This window comes from Pholcus phalangioides, unplaced genomic scaffold (genome assembly GCF_987345545.1).
Source record: "Pholcus phalangioides strain wild (caught in Gottingen) unplaced genomic scaffold, Ppha-v1.0 ptg000017l_1, whole genome shotgun sequence".
Classification (NCBI taxonomy): domain Eukaryota; kingdom Metazoa; phylum Arthropoda; class Arachnida; order Araneae; family Pholcidae; genus Pholcus; species Pholcus phalangioides.
This window is the reverse complement of record NW_028301610.1, coordinates 38,775,184-38,792,712: the sequence shown is the minus strand read 5'-3', so window position 1 is coordinate 38,792,712 and position 17,529 is coordinate 38,775,184. Positions and strand designations below refer to the sequence as shown.

The 17,529-nt window shown below is 30.2% G+C and overlaps 1 protein-coding gene across 1 annotated transcript in view; it reads right to left on the bottom strand.

Annotated features, from left to right (window-relative positions):
• Positions 1–17,529, bottom strand: part of LOC149073030 (ATP-binding cassette sub-family C member 10) — a 142,003-nt gene that overhangs the window by 92,971 nt on the left and 31,503 nt on the right. The window contains exon 6 of the mRNA XM_089246106.1: positions 4,508–4,606. Within this exon, the coding sequence (XP_089102232.1) occupies positions 4,508–4,606 (99 nt within the window). The remainder of the gene's footprint in view (positions 1–4,507; positions 4,607–17,529) is intronic.

Here is a 17,529-nt window from a genome sequence, read left to right as displayed (position 1 = left end):
CTATCAGTACTGATTAAGAGTGATGTGATCAGCTTAATTGGAACAAAACCATCTTAGTACTGCATAGGCAAGTTGGAATTCAAACTATACAAAAGGTACCACATCCTTTTTTTTCTCTTTGCTAACTGTGGGAAAATGAGAAAAAATAAAATTTCATGCTGCGTAAATTTAATTTAAACTGCAAGAGGAAAAATATTAAGTTTTCTAAGTCTTCAAGAGAATGGTCAAACTGCAATAAAATCCAGTACCTGGTGCTAGGCTGGCTCACTACCAGCAGTCTCAAGTACACAAGAACGAGTGCCAATTCACCTTTTAAGGCAAAGATTACCAAACCTTCCATGTTTACTGCATGGATCACATTAATATTACAATAAAATAAAAATAATAGTATATTAATCAAATTAATTATAAAATTTGGGATTCATGGCATGAAAACGTCATGTAATGGAAGTTGTGTGGAGCATAAATGAAATATTTTAACTTTAAAAAGTATAAAGGATAATCGAGGCCAACACAAACATCTTACAAACAAAGAGAGTCAGGTAAATGGGGGTTCACTGCAAATGAGTGATTTTGGGAATTCCAGATAATTCTCAGGAAATATGATTTCCCGTTTCTGAAAGCTTCAAAAGGTAATGAATTTTGAAATTCTAGTTCTCTCTCTAAAATGATATTATTACCATAGGTATGAACACTTAAATTCCCCTAATATAATTGTCTTTTATGTTTATCACCTTCTGAGACATTACTGGAAGGCATACACCATCAGCACATCCACTTCTGTTTTACAGGGATCACACATAGCACAGATAATCTCTTCTTTACTGTAGTATCGGATCCCTTGCAAAAGTTCTTTCATTTTGGCAAAAAAATCACAGCCACAGTAACTCATATTGGCTGAGTATGGCAGTATGAGTCCATGTGACAATGATCTATTTTTCTGAATGAAACAAAAAAAAACTATAGCAAGAGATCCTTCACAGCAAAATAAAGGAGCTTATCTCTGCTATAGGGCGGTTACTGCAGGAAGTGGGCATGCTGATGATGTATGACTGCTTTTGGTATTTTGGCAGGAGATGGAAGACAATTATATTGAAGAAATGTAAGTGTTTGTACTGATGGTAATAAAGTCATTACAGAACTATCGATGTGTTGCCATTACTTTATATACAGCCTCCACCATTTTAATTAAAATGGCAGAGGTAAATTCATCAATATCATTTCTTAAATTTATGGTTACTATAACTACACTATTAAATAATTATTTTGCTAATTTCAGTCAACTTTGTAAGCAAAGTTTGACATATTAAATAGGATTTCATGACAACTTTTTACAGACAGTGCATTAGTAAGTTTCAGTCTGAGTCTTTTAAGGTATGCAAAATCATAATGATATTGGTTGAGAAAAATATAATACAATGAAACCTGTCTAAAATGAACACTGTATGAGATGGAAACTTGTCTTGCACCGAACAGAAAAATAGTCTAGTGGATAATTAATGGGGTTTTTTTTTCAATTACAGGGAAACCTCTTATAATGGAAACTGTCTAATGTGAAAATGGAAGGCATATTTAATCATCTTTTGGATAAAAAAACCTGCTGAAATGGAAAGAATTTTGAGCAGAGTGCAAGTCTTTTTCCTTTGGATGGGAGGCTGTTAAGTTGTACTGAAATGTCCCCCCCCCCAATTTTGTTAGGAAACTCTTTTACTTGCTGGAAAAATGATGAATGCTTATTATCTATCTGAACTGGTTCTGGAAGCAAGGGGTTGGGCTTGGGTGTATTTACTATTCAAAATTTAGTAAAAGCTTGTTTAGCATTTCATCTACAATTGAAATTGTGGCTTTTGTTAGAAAACACTCCTTTTTCTAGGAAAAATGTAGATAATTTCCATTTAAACTAGTTCGGGAGAGGAATAGGCAAGGGAGACTGAATTACTGTACCAATTTAACGATACCATGTTTTGGCTCCTACAGAGGTTTGATTCAGTGTAGAGATAGCCACCAGCCATTAAAACACGTATTGAATTTCAACACAAAAATAGAGTTCATAGGGGCAAAAAAAGCAAAATTTAAGTGTTGCAGTGTAGAACCTTTCACAAATGTTATTGGACGTTGATCTCATTGTCACTATTTTTAAGTAGGTACACAATTTCTCAATTTTTTTAATTTTAAATATTAATTATTTATATATTTTTGACAAAAGTAAGTGTTCATCCTATTGCTATGCAGGAGAGCATTTTATATTGAAGTCCAACAATCAGCGCATTAAATATGAAATTTCAAAAGTATAGTAATTTGAAATAGCAAATATGAAAAAATTCAAAATAATAATATGCATGTCTCTGTTTAATACTCGTTGGTTTATAGTAGTTAGGGCGATATTCTCAAAATTAAAGTTTAAAAAAAAACGACAGAAATATATCACTGCATATTTTTATATTTTTGTGTACACCTTCATAAAATGGAAACCTGTCTGGAAAAGAAAATAATTTCAGTATCTTGACGTTCCAGTTTACACAGGTGTTTTGCTGTAATTTAATAAAAAAAAATTATGAATAATATGAAAAAACAATGAGTTAAAAAATATGACTAATGCCTTTAAGCCTTCCTTCTCCAGCTACAGTTTTGATAGAAAGTGAGTGTATAAAAGGTTAAGAAAGAAGTCTTTTCAACCTGAAAGAATATAGCTAAAGCTACGCAACTCAGATAATGGTATAGTGACTATGTCTGATGAGATGCAACAAACAGCAGTGCATAAAAAAATTACTGGGGGGGGGGGAAAGAAAGAGACAAATTGGAATTTGTATATGACCCTCAATCTGAAAGATGAAAAAATTTAAAAAAAATTTTTTAAATCGCTGGGTAAAATTTTCAATTTGCTTTTATTATAATGATATAAATTCACCGAATAACATTTGGAAAAAAAAATTGCTGACAAAGCAGTGATTGAAATTTTTGATTTTTGTTACTTTTTGCATCTTCATTTGGTGAATTTTTATCCAAATGTTACAAAAAAAATCAACGAGAGAATCTCGCAATATAGAAGTAAAACTTCTAGGTTTGACATGACTAGATTCACCTAAATTAAATTTTATTTCAATTATTTAAAATTGAATTCAGAAATTTGAATTTAATTTTAATTATTCAAAATTGAATTTATACAAATTTTAAATTTAATTTCAAATAAGATTGATCTTGTTGACCCCTTATCTTTCTTAAACCTTTCCCACCCTAAACTCGATCCACTTTATCTAATTGACCCCTTAAATCCCAAGACACCATCCGACCCGCAGAATTCTAATGGCGTCTATATAGTTTGGTGTCATATAGAATCATAATTGAACCCGCTGTCCATGTGTGGCAGATTTGTTCACTAAAAATTTCTGGCGATAATATGGGTTGGCTCTGAATCAGAGAGGGGTGAGAGCTTTAGCACAGGAGTGAAAAGAAAGAAAAAGGTGAAGTGCTCTGGATGTATTCTGCATTGTGACAGCACAGCCAATTAGGAACTGACACTGTGACATCACAAAACTTGCATTCGCGTGCACTTTTACTCTCATGTGACTAGGGGGGTGAGGCATTGGGGAGAGTAATAAACTGTTTTTGTCCGACACAAACCATCCAAACCAATACTTCCAACTTTACTTTCTTACACGGCCAAATGTCTATTGACAGACCACAACCACAATCCATCTGCTTCTCTGCACGTCATCACACAATCAGTTATTCTACGGAAAAGGTTTTGAGGAATAAGAAAGCATTTCACTTTTTGTGTGATGAATTTCCTTTCTCTTACAAAAATTCCCTCTACTATCTAAAGAAGTTTTACTTCAGTAAATTTCTTTTGGCAGAGATATAAATTTTACTGATTGACAATTTTTTAAATTTGAGGGCCATATAAAAATTTAAGTATTTATATCTACCCCAATTAATTTTTTATATTCTGCTGTTTGTTGCAGCTCATTGAGTGTAGTCACTTTCAGGGCCGCAACTAGGGGGGGGGTGCAGGCGGGTCTGGTGCCCCGGGCGCCAGACAAGAGGGAGCGCAAATTTCACTCTTTAACCTCTCCTTCAACATTATGAAAGGATGCCAAAATGCGTTCTAGCCCCGGCTGAACAAGCATCTAGTTGCGGCCCTGGTCACTTTACTACACTGTTATCTAAAGCCCTGTTCATAAGGGAAATAAAAAGCTAGTATAGTACTGGTAAGAGGGATATACAAATTTTATTCTCTAACCTTTTTTCAACATTACAAGGGGGCGCCAAAATGCGCACTTGCCTCGGGTGACCAAGCATCTAGTTGTGGCCCTGAATGCACCTTCCCTCTCTTGTGTACACGACTGAGTCCTGTATACACGGGACAACGCGCAATTTTCATGCCCTTCAATATTTTCTTCAAGTCAGCATCTCTTTGTTTGGAAGTCATTTCAGGTTGAAAGGACATTCCCAAGCAGATCCTGTATAACAATGAATATAATTTCTTAAATATGGAAAATATCATTACTTGATACATAGCTCTTGCTAATGCTATGCGTGCTTTTTGTCCTCCACTAAGTATAATTCCTTTTTCACCAACTTCTGTTGCATCCCCAAAAGGAAACATCTAAAAACATTTAAATCCAACCAAGTTATTGAGATGTATCACCAGAATTCGTCGATATATATCAATCAATATATATCATGATATATATACAATATTTATTTTCAAATTATCATGATATCCAATATTTTCAATATTTTCAGTCAAAACTACATATTAAATGTATTAATATGTATAATAGTATGATATTTTCATGATTTAAATATCAATGAATTTATACAAGATCAATTTATACAATATCAAATAATAAATATCTTCACAACATCCTGCCTTCTGTATATCTTGTATTAACAAGTGGAGAGCGACATTCATGTCATATATATAGCCCTCTGGTGGCTCGTCGTCCATGAGCTATTAGCTGATCGGTTTCACCGTCCATTGCACGGTTCCGTTCGGCATATATATGCTCTAGCGAAGGAAAATCTCTATCTCCTCTGTAGCTTAGTGGTCAGAGCACTCGTCCGGCAATCGAGGGACCCGGGTTCGACTCCCGGTAGAGGCAGAGATGAGTTTTTTCCTTCCTTAAAAAAAATTAACATCTCAAATAATAAATATCTTCACAACATCCTGTCTTCTGTATATCTTGTATTAACAAGTGGAGAGCGACATTCATGTCATATATATAGCCCTCTGGTGGCTCGTCGTCCATGAGCTATTAGCTGATCGGTTTCACCGTCCATTGCACGGTTCCGTTCGGCATATATACGCTCTAGCGAAGGAAAATCTCTATCTCCTCTGTAGCTTAGTGGTCAGAGCACTCGTCCGGCAATCGAGGGACCCGGGTTCGACTCCCGGTAGAGGCAGAGATGAGTTTTTTCCTTCCTTAAAAAAAATTAACATCTCAAATAATAAATATCTTCACAACATCCAGTCTTCTGTATATCTTGTATTAACAAGTGGAGAGCGACATTCATGTCATAATGAATTTATACATGAATTCTTTGAATTTCTCAATCAGAAATTGACTTATCAGTAAATAAACAGATTTGTTCAAAAATAGATCTATTCAAGTTTGGAATGGTTTGATATTTTCATTTGAGAATGGTTTGATATTATCATTTGAGAATGGTTTGATATTATCATTTGAGAATGGTTTGATATTTTCAGCTGAGAAGGGTTTGATATTTTCAGCTGAGAAGGGTTTGATATTTTCAGCTGAGAAGGGTTTGATATTTTCAGTCGAGAATGCATCGATATTTTCAGTTGAGAATGCATTGACATTTTCCATTGAGAATGCATTGATATATTCAGTCAAGAAAGAATCAATATTTTCATTTAAGAACGATATCACATTTTGTCAATGAAAATATGAGAACTGAAAATATCAAACAATTCTCAAATGAAAATATGAGAACTGAAAATATCAAACAATTCTCAAATGAAAATATGAGAACTGAAAATATCAAACAATTCTCAAATGAAAATATGAGAACTGAAAATATCGAACCATTCTCAAATGAAAATATCGAACCATTCTCAAATGAAAATATCGAACCATTCTCAAATGAAAATATCGAACCATACTCAAATCTCAATATCGAACCATACTCAAATCAAAATATCGAACCATACTCAAATCAAAATATCGAACCATTCTCAAATCAAAATATCGAACCATTCTCAAATCAAAATATCGAACCATTCTCAAATGAAATCATCAAACCATTCTGAAATGAAAATATGAACCTCCTTCAACTGAAAACATGAAACCTCCTTCAACTGAAAACATGAAAACTCCTTCAACTAAAAACATGAAACCATTTTCAAATGAAATCATCAAACCATTTTCAAATGAAATCATCAAACCATTTTCAGATGAAATCATCAAAGAAAACTCAAATGGAAATATCAAACCATTTTCAGATGAAATCATCAAAGAAAACTCAAATGGAAATATCAAACCCTTGTCAAATGGTTATTGTCAAATGAAAATATCAAACTCTTCTCAACTGTAAATATCAAAACTTGTCAAATGAAAATACCAAAACTGTGTCAAATGAAAATACCAAAACTGTGTCAAATGAAAATACCAAAACTGTGTCAAATGAAAATACCAAAACTGTGTCAAATGAAAATATCAAAACCTTGTCAAATGAAAATATCAAAACCTTGTAAAATGAAAATATCAAAACCCTGTCAAATGAAAATATCAAAACCTTGTCAAATGAAAATATCAAAACCTTGTCAAATGAAAATATCAAAACCTTGTCAAATGAAAATATCAAAACCTTGTCAAATGAAAATATCAAAACCTTGTCAAATGAAAATATCAAAACCTTGTCAAATGAAAATATCAAAACCTTGTCAAATGAAAATATCAAAACCTTGTCAAATGAAAATATCAAAACCTTGTCAAATGAAAATATCAAAACCTTGTCAAATAAAAATATCAAAACCGTGTCAAATGAAAATATCAAAACCTTGTCAAATGAAAATATCAAAACCTTGTCAAATAAAAATATCAAAACCTTGTCAAATGAAAATATCAAATCTTTCTTAACTGAAAATATCAAATCTTTCTTAACTGAAAATATCAAATCTTTCTTAACTGAAAATATCAAATCTTTCTTAACTGAAAATATCAAATCTTTCTTAACTGAAAATATCAAATCTTTCTTAACTGAAAATATCAAATCTTTCTTAACTGAAAATATCAAATCTTTCTTAACTGAAAATATCAAATCTTTCTTAACTGAAAATATCAAATCTTTCTTAACTGAAAATATCAAATCTTTCTTAACTGAAAATATCAAATATTTCTTAACTGAAAATATCAAATCTTTCTTAACTGAAAATATCAAATATTTCTTAACTGAAAATATCAAATCTGTCTTAACTGAAAATATCAAACCCTTCTCAATTGAAATATCAAACCATTCTCAAATGAAAATATCAAAACTTTCTCAACTCAAAATATGAAATCTTCTCAACTGAAAACATGAAATCTGCTCAACTGAAAATATGAAATCTGCTCAACTGAAAACATGAAATCTGCTCAACTGAAAATATGAAATCTGTTCAAATGAAAATATCAAACCCTTTTTAAATGAAAATATCAAACCCTTTTTAAATGAAAATATCAAACCCTTCTCAACTGAAAATATCAAACCATTCTCAAATGAAATCATCAAACCATTCTCAAAAGAAATCATTAAACCATTCTCAAATGAAATCATCAAACCATACTCAAATGAAAATATGAAACCTACTCAACTGAAAATATGAAATCTTCTCAACTGAAAATATCAAACCCATTTCAAATGGAAATTGTCAAATAAAAATATCAAACCCTTCTCAACTGAAAATATCAAACCCTTCTCAACTGAAAATATCAAACCCTTCTCAACTGAAAATATCAAACCCTTATCAAATGGAAATTGTCAAATAAAAATTTCAAACCCTTCTCAACTGAAAATATCAAACCCTTATCAAATGGAAATTGTCAAATAAAAATATCAAACCCTTTTCAAATGAAAATAAGAAACCCTTTTCAAATGAAAATAAGAAACCCTTTTCAAATGAAAATAAGAAACCCTTTTCAAATGAAAATAAGAAACCCTTTTCAAATGAAAATAAGAAACCCTTTTCAAATGAAAATAAGAAACCCTTTTCAAATGAAAATAAGAAACCCTTTTCAAATGAAAATAAGAAACCCTTTTCAAATGAAAATAAGAAACCATTCTCAAATGAAAATAAGAAACCCTTTTCAAATGAAAATAAGAAACCATTCTCAAATGAAAATAAGAAACCCTTTTCAAATGAAAATGAGAAACCATTCTCAAATGAAAATAAGAAACCATTCTCAAATGAAATCATCAAACCATTCTCAAATGAAATCATCAAACCATTCTCAAATGAAAACATGAAACCTTTTTCAACTGAAAACATGAAACCTTTTCCAACTGAAAACATGAAACCTTTTCCAACTGAAAACATGAAACCTTTTTCAACTGAAAACATGAAACCTCCTTCAACTGAAACCATGAAACCATTTTCAAATGAAATCATCAAACCATTTTCAGATGAAATCAACAAAGAAAACTCAAATGGAAATATCAAACCCTTGTCAAATGGTTATTGTCAAATGAAAACATCAAACTCTTCTCAACTGTAAATATCAAAACTTGTCAAATGAAAATATCAAAACCTTGTCAAATGAAAATATCAAAACCTTGTCAAATGAAAATATCAAAACCTTGTCAAATGAAAATATCAAAACTGTGTCAAATGAAAATATCAAAACTGTGTCAAATGAAAATACCAAAACCTTGTCAAATGAAAATATCAAACTCTTCTCAACTGTAAATATCAAAACTTGTCAAATGAAAATATCAAATCTTTCTTAACTGAAAATATCAAATCTTTCTTAACTGAAAATATCAAATCTTTCTTAACTGAAAATATCAAATCTTTCTTAACTGAAAATATCAAATCTTTCTTAACTGAAAATATCAAATCTTTCTTAACTGAAAATATCAAATCTTTCTTAACTGAAAATATCAAATCTTTCTTAACTGAAAATATCAAATCTTTCTTAACTGAAAATATCAAATCTTTCTTAACTGAAAATATCAAACCATATGTCAAATCCTTTATTTTGTCAAATAAAAATCCTTTGATTTTAAATAATAAAAATGAATAAAATAAATAATATTTTGATTTATCCTTTGATTTATGTCAAATAAAAATATCAAACCCTTTTCAAATAAAAATATCAAACCCTTTTCAAATGAAAATAAGAAACCCTTTTCAAATGAAAATAAGAAACCCTTTTCAAATGAAATCATCAAACCCTTTTCAAATGAAATCATCAAACCCTTTTCAAATGAAATCATCAAACCATTCTCAAATGAAATCATCAAACCATTCTCAAAAGAAATCATCAATCCATTCTCAAATGAAAGCATCAAACCATTCTCAAATGAAATCATCAAACCATTCTCAAATGAAAGCATCAAACCATTCTCAAATGAAATCATCAAACCATTCTCAATTGAAATATCAAACCCTTCTCAATTGAAATATCAAACCCTTCTCAATTGAAATATCAAACCCTTCTCAATTGAAATATCAAACCCTTCTCAATTGAAATATCAAACCCTTCTCAATTGAAATATCAAACCCTTCTCAATTGAAATATCAAACCATTCTCAAATGAAAATATCAAAACTTTCTCAACTCAAAATATGAAATCTGCTCAACTGAAAACATGAAATCTGCTCAACTGAAAATATGAAATCTGCTCAACTGAAAACATGAAATCTGCTCAACTGAAAATATGAAATCTGTTCAAATGAAAATATCAAACCCTTTTTAAATGAAAATATCAAACCCTTCTCAACTGAAAATATCAAACCATTCTCAAATGAAATCATCAAACCATTCTCAAAAGAAATCATTAAACCATTCTCAAATGAAATCATCAAACCATACTCAAATGAAAATATGAAACCTACTCAACTGAAAATATGAAATCTTCTCAACTGAAAATATCAAACCCATTTCAAATGGAAATTGTCAAATAAAAATATCAAACCCTTCTCAACTGAAAATATCAAACCCTTCTCAACTGAAAATATCAAACCCTTCTCAACTGAAAATATCAAACCCTTCTCAACTGAAAATATCAAACCCTTCTCAACTGAAAATATCAAACCCTTATCAAATGGAAATTGTCAAATAAAAATTTCAAACCCTTCTCAACTGAAAATATCAAACCCTTATCAAATGGAAATTGTCAAATAAAAATATCAAACCCTTATCAAATGGAAATTGTCAAATAAAAATATCAAACCCTTTTCAAATGAAAATAAGAAACCCTTTTCAAATGAAAATAAGAAACCCTTTTCAAATGAAAATAAGAAACCCTTTTCAAATGAAAATAAGAAACCCTTTTCAAATGAAAATAAGAAACCCTTTTCAAATGAAAATAAGAAACCCTTTTCAAATGAAAATAAGAAGCCCTTTTCAAATGAAAATAAGACCTTTTCAAATGAAAATAAGAAACCATTCTCAAATGAAAATAAGAAACCCTTTTCAAATGAAAATGAGAAACCATTCTCAAATGAAAATAAGAAACCATTCTCAAATGAAATCATCAAACCATTCTCAAATGAAATCATCAAACCATTCTCAAATGAAATCATCAAACCATTCTCAAATGAAATCATCAAACCATTCTCTAATGAAATCATCAAACCATTCTCAAATGAAAACATGAAACCTTTTTCAACTGAAAACATGAAACCTTTTCCAACTGAAAACATGAAACCTTTTTCAACTGAAAACATGAAACCTCCTTCAACTGAAACCATGAAACCATTTTCAAATGAAATCATCAAACCATTTTCAGATGAAATGAACAAAGAAAACTCAAATGGAAATATCAAACCCTTGTCAAATGGTTATTGTCAAATGAAAACATCAAACTCTTCTCAACTGTAAATATCAAAACTTGTCAAATGAAAATATCAAAACCTTGTCAAATGAAAATACCAAAACCTTGTCAAATGAAAATACCAAAACTGTGTCAAATGAAAATATCAAACTCTTCTCAACTGTAAATATCAAAAGTTGTCAAATGAAAATATCAAAACCTTGTCAAATGAAAATATCAAAACTGTGTCAAATGAAAATATCAAAACTGTGTCAAATGAAAATACCAAAACTGTGTCAAATGAAAATACCAAAACTGTGTCAAATGAAAATACCAAAACCAAGTCAAATGAAAATATCAAATCTTTCTTAACTGAAAATATCAAATCTTTCTTAACTGAAAATATCAAATCTTTCTTAACTGAAAATATCAAATCTTTCTTAACTGAAAATATCAAATCTTTCTTAACTGAAAATATCAAATCTTTCTTAACTGAAAATATCAAATCTTTCTTAACTGAAAATATCAAATCTTTCTTAACTGAAAATATCAAACCATATGTCAAATCCTTTATTTTGTCAAATAAAAATCCTTTGATTTTAAATAATAAAAATGAATAAAATAAATAATATTTTGATTTATCCTTTGATTTATGTCAAATAAAAATATCAAACCCTTTTCAAATAAAAATATCAAACCCTTTTCAAATGAAAATAAGAAACCCTTTTCAAATGAAAATAAGAAACCCTTTTCAAATGAAATCATCAAACCATTCTCAAATGAAATCATCAAACCATTCTCAAAAGAAATCATCAAACCATTCTCAAATGAAATCATCAAACCATTCTCAAATGAAAGCATCAAACCATTCTCAAATGAAATCATCAAACCATTCTCAATTGAAATATCAAACCCTTCTCAATTGAAATATCAAACCCTTCTCAATTGAAATATCAAACCCTTCTCAATTGAAATATCAAACCCTTCTCAATTGAAATATCAAACCCTTCTCAATTGAAATATCAAACCCTTCTCAATTGAAATATCAAACCATTCTCAAATGAAAATATCAAAACTTTCTCAACTCAAAATATGAAATCTGCTCAATTGAAAACATGAAATCTGCTCAACTGAAAATATGAAATCTGCTCAACTGAAAATATGAAATCTGCTCAACTGAAAATATCAAATCTGCTCAACTGAAAATATCAAATCTGCTCAACTGAAAATATCAAATCTTTCTTAACTGAAAATATCAAACCATATGTCAAATCCTTTATTTTGTCAAATAAAAATCCTTTGATTTTAAATAATAAAAATAAATAAAATAAATAATATTTTGATTTATCCTTTGATTTATGTCAAATAAAAATATCAAACCCTTTTCAAATGAAAATAAGAAACCCTTTTCAAATGAAATCATCAAACCCTTTTCAAATGAAATCATCAAACCATTCTCAAATGAAATCATCAAACCATTCTCAAAAGAAATCATCAATCCATTCTCAAATGAAAGCATCAAACCATTCTCAAATGAAATCATCAAACCATTCTCAAATGAAAGCATCAAACCATTCTCAAATGAAATCATCAAACCATTCTCAATTGAAATATCAAACCCTTCTCAATTGAAATATCAAACCCTTCTCAATTGAAATATCAAACCCTTCTCAATTGAAATATCAAACCCTTCTCAATTGAAATATCAAACCATTCTCAAATGAAAATATCAAAACTTTCTCAACTCAAAATATGAAATCTGCTCAATTGAAAACATGAAATCTGCTCAACTGAAAATATGAAATCTGCTCAACTGAAAATATGAAATCTGCTCAACTGAAAATATGAAATCTGCTCAACTGAAAATATGAAATTTGCTCAACTGAAAATATGAATTCTGCTCAAATGAAAATATCAAACCCTTTTCAAATGAAAATATCAAACCCTTCTCAACTGAAAATATCAAACCATTCTCAAATGAAATCATCAAACCATTCTCAAAGAAATCATCAAACCATTCTCAAATGAAAGCATCAAACCATTCTTAAATGAAATCATTAAACCATTCTCGAATGAGAATATGAAACCTACTCAACTGAAAATATCAAACCCTTTTCAAATGGAAATTGCCAAATTAAAATATCAAACCCTTATGAAATGGAAATTGTCAAATAAAAATATCAAACCCTTATCAAATGGAAATTGTCAAATAAAAATATCAAACCCTTTTCAAATGGAAATTGCCAAATCAAAATATCAAACCCTTATGAAATGGAAATTGTCAAATAAAAATATCAAACCCTTATCAAATGGAAATTCTCAAATAAAAATATCAAACCCTTATCAAATGGAAATTCTCAAATAAAAATATCAAACCCTTTTCAAATAAAAATATCAAACCCTTTTCAAATGAAAATAAGAAACCCTTTTCAAATGAAATCATCAAACCCTTTTCAAATGAAATCATCAAACCCTTTTCAAATGAAATCATCAAACCCTTTTCAAATGAAATCATCAAACCATTCTCAAATGAAATCATCAAACCGTTCTCAAAAGAGATCATCAATCCATTCTCAAATGAAAGCATCAAACCATTCTCAAATGAAATCATCAAACCATTCTCAAATGAAAGCATCAAACCATTCTCAAATGAAATCATCAAACCATTCTCAACTGAAAATATGAAACCTACTCTAACTGAAAATATGAAACCTACTCAACTGAAAATATGAAACCCTTATCAAATGGAAAATGTCAAATAAAAATATCAAACCCTTCTCAACTGAAAATATCAAAACCTTTCTCAAATGAAAACATCCAAACCTTTCTCAAATGAAAACATCAAAACCTTTCTCAAATGAAAACATCAAAACCTTTCTCAAATGAAAACATCAAAACCTTTCTCAAATGAAAACATCAAAACCTTTCTCAAATGAAAACATCAAAACCTTTCTCAAATGAAAACATCAAAACCTTTCTCAAATGAAAACATCAAAACCTTTCTCAAATGAAAGCATCAAAACCTTTCTCAAATGAAAAATTATCAAACAGAAAATACCAAACCCTTTTGAAATGAGAATATGAAACCTTTCTCAACTGAAAATGTAAAACCTTTCTCAACTGAAAATGTAAAACCTTTCTCAACTGAAAATGTAAAACCTTTCTCAACTGAAAATGTAAAACCTTTCTCAACTGAAAATGTAAAACCTTTCTCAACTGAAAATGTAAAACCTTTCTCAACTGAAAATGTAAAACCTTTCTCAACTGAAAATGTAAAACCTTTCTCAACTGAAAATGTAAAACCTTTCTCAACTGAAAATGTAAAACCTTTCTCAACTGAAGATATCAAAGCATTCTCAACTGAAGATATCAAAGCATTCTCAACTGAAAATATCAAAGTATTCTCAAATGAAAATGTCACACCCTTCGCAACTGAAAATATCAAACCCTGCTCAACTGAAAATATCAAACCCTGCTCAACTGAAAATATCAAACCCTGCTCAACTGAAAATATCAAACCCTGCTCAACTGAAAATATCAAACCCTGCTCAACTGATGATATCAAACCCTGCTCAACTGATGATATCAAACCCTGCTCAACTGATGATATCAAAGCATTCTCAAATGAAAATATGAAACCTTGATCAACCGAAAATGTCAAACCATTCTCAAATGAAAACATCAAAACCTTTCTCAAATGAAAACATCAAAACCTTTCTCAAATAAAAACATCAAAACCTTTCTCAAATGAAAACATCAAAACCTTTCTCAAATGAAAACATCAAAACCTTTCTCAAATGAAAACATCAAAACCTTTCTCAAATGAAAACATCAAAACCTTTCTCAAATGAAAACATCAAAACCTTTCTCAAATGAAAACATCAAAACCTTTCTCAAATGAAAACATCAAAACCTTTCTCAAATGAAAACATCAAAACCTTTCTCAAATGAAAAATTATCAAACAGAAAATACCAAACCCTTTTGAAATGAGAATATGAAACCTTTCTCAACTGAAAATGTAAAACCTTTCTCAACTGAAAATGTAAAACCTTTCTCAAATGAAAATGTAAAACCTTTCTCAACTGAAAATGTAAAACCTTTCTCAACTGAAAATGTAAAACCTTTCTCAACTGAAAATATCAAAGCATTCTCAAATGAAAATGTCACACCCTTCGCAACTGAAAATATCAAACCCTGCTCAACTGAAAATATCAAACCCTGCTCAACTGAAAATATCAAACCCTGCTCAACTGAAAATATCAAACCCTGCTCAACTGAAAATATCAAACCCTGCTCAACTGAAAATATCAAACCCTTTTGAAATGAAAATATCAAACTCTTTTGAAATGAAAATATCAAACCCTTTTGAAATGAAAATATCAAACTCTTTTGAAATGAAAATATCAAAACCTTTTCAAATGAAAATATCAAACCCTTTCCAAATAACAATATCAAACCACACATTCACAAATGAAAATATCAAACCACACATTCACAAATGAAAATATCAAACCACACATTCACAAATGAAAATATCAAACCACACATTCACAAATGAAAATATCAAACCACACATTCACAAATGAAAATATCAAACCACACATTCACAAATGAAAATATCAAACCACACATTCACAAATGAAAATATCAAACCACACATTCACAAATGAAAATATCAAACCACAACTTCACAAATGAAAATATCAAAACCCTTCTCAACTGAAAATATGAAAACCTTGTCAATTGAAAATATCAAATCCTTGTTAAAAGAAAATATCAAATCCTTGTGAAAAGAAAATATCAAATTATTCTCATAATATATTTTACATATATATCAAATATATATATTGAAAATATCAGTTATACATGAAAATATAGGCTGCGAGATGAAAGAGATTTAAAACATTTATAATAAACAGTAGGTTTACCATTTTATTAAAAATATTGCGATATTACATACCCTGTGTATCATACACACTAGGTTCAGAAATTAGACAAAAAACACTTCCAGAAATACCTGAAGAGGGACTACAACACAAATGGCTATTAGTGAGACCCACTTGTTATACCCTTCCTCACCAATAGTTGAGATAATAAAAAACACATCATTGCAATTGCTATCTATAATGAATTTTAAAACACAAACATGAGAACACTTATGTCCAGAAAACAATATTAAGGGATTCAAAATATGTTACATTGCAAATGCTTTTGACAAAACTGAGAATGATATTGTATAGAAAGGTGAGAAAGTGAAAATTGAAGAAGAATTATTCAAACTTCAGGTAATGTGTTGTGGACCCCACACCCTAGAGCAGCTCCCCCCCCCAGACTAGACTTTCACAGGTCCCTTTATAATTAATTTATAGTTGGAAAAAACAAAAAATGAAGAGAATCCTCCCAAGCCCTGTCAGCCTCACCCTTGTGAGAGCCATGTAATGCGGATTAAATTCACTATAGTAATTGAAAATCTGAAAACTGTTTAACTCATGCTCCAGTTTTAGGAACTCTCCAGGCAGAATATCCATTGAAAAACTTTACTGATGTGAATGGAAATGGGTTAGGTGTAATCTTACATCAGGTAGAGAGACCCTTGCGTATACAAGTACAGCATTATTACCTGTAACAAAAAAAAAATGTGGAATTTATGAGTTGCAAAGCCTAGTCATGGCTTGGTTGCGTCAAAATTTAAAGGAATAGTTTACAAGTAAAACATTTATGATAGTCACCAATCATTCAGTTATGGTGTGGGTCAAGCATGGACAACACAGCCGAAGAGCAGCCTTAGTAGGACGAGAAACTCGGGACAATAAGCCATCTATCACAATGTGCATATGCAAAGTTGAAGAAGCAATTTCTCCAAATGAAATGGCAACTTATTATTGAATGCTTGGTTAGCAGGGTTTTTCGATATGTAGCTAAGAATTCATGAGAAATTAATGATTGTACTTTTATTTTGTCATGACGGCAATAATGATACACACAAATAATGATATTGACACACATTAAATGCAGCGACTTGCCGAAATGCAAATTTTATATTTTGTTTCCTAGTGAAACTACTTTGATTATGAACCAATAACCAAGAAATGGATTGGCTTGCCATGTTTGCAATTTTGAAATAACCAGCATAACTCTGTGCACCTTGCAGTGGTTCAAACCATCAACCTTCGGATTGACATTCCTATATGTCCACTATTAAAAGTGAATCTAAATTTAGTTACATGCTAGAATGAAGAATGAACCGCATTTAAGTTGTGCAATGGTTTAAAAAAAATTACAATGAAGAAAAATAAACTTAAGAACATCAAGAAACAAAGACGGAAGGAAGAAAAAAAAATATTTTGAGTAGCTTGAGTGGGGAATTCAATCATCAACCTTTGTAATGCAAGTTTCATATGCTGTCCATTGCAGATAATGGCTTCAATCATAATTGAATTGATCAATTTTTAAAAATCTGCTGGTCGTCAGCAAAAATTTTGGCACCAACCAACAGTCGTCAGATGCCAACCAACATTCAAAGGAACCTCATGCACATGTGCATTCAAG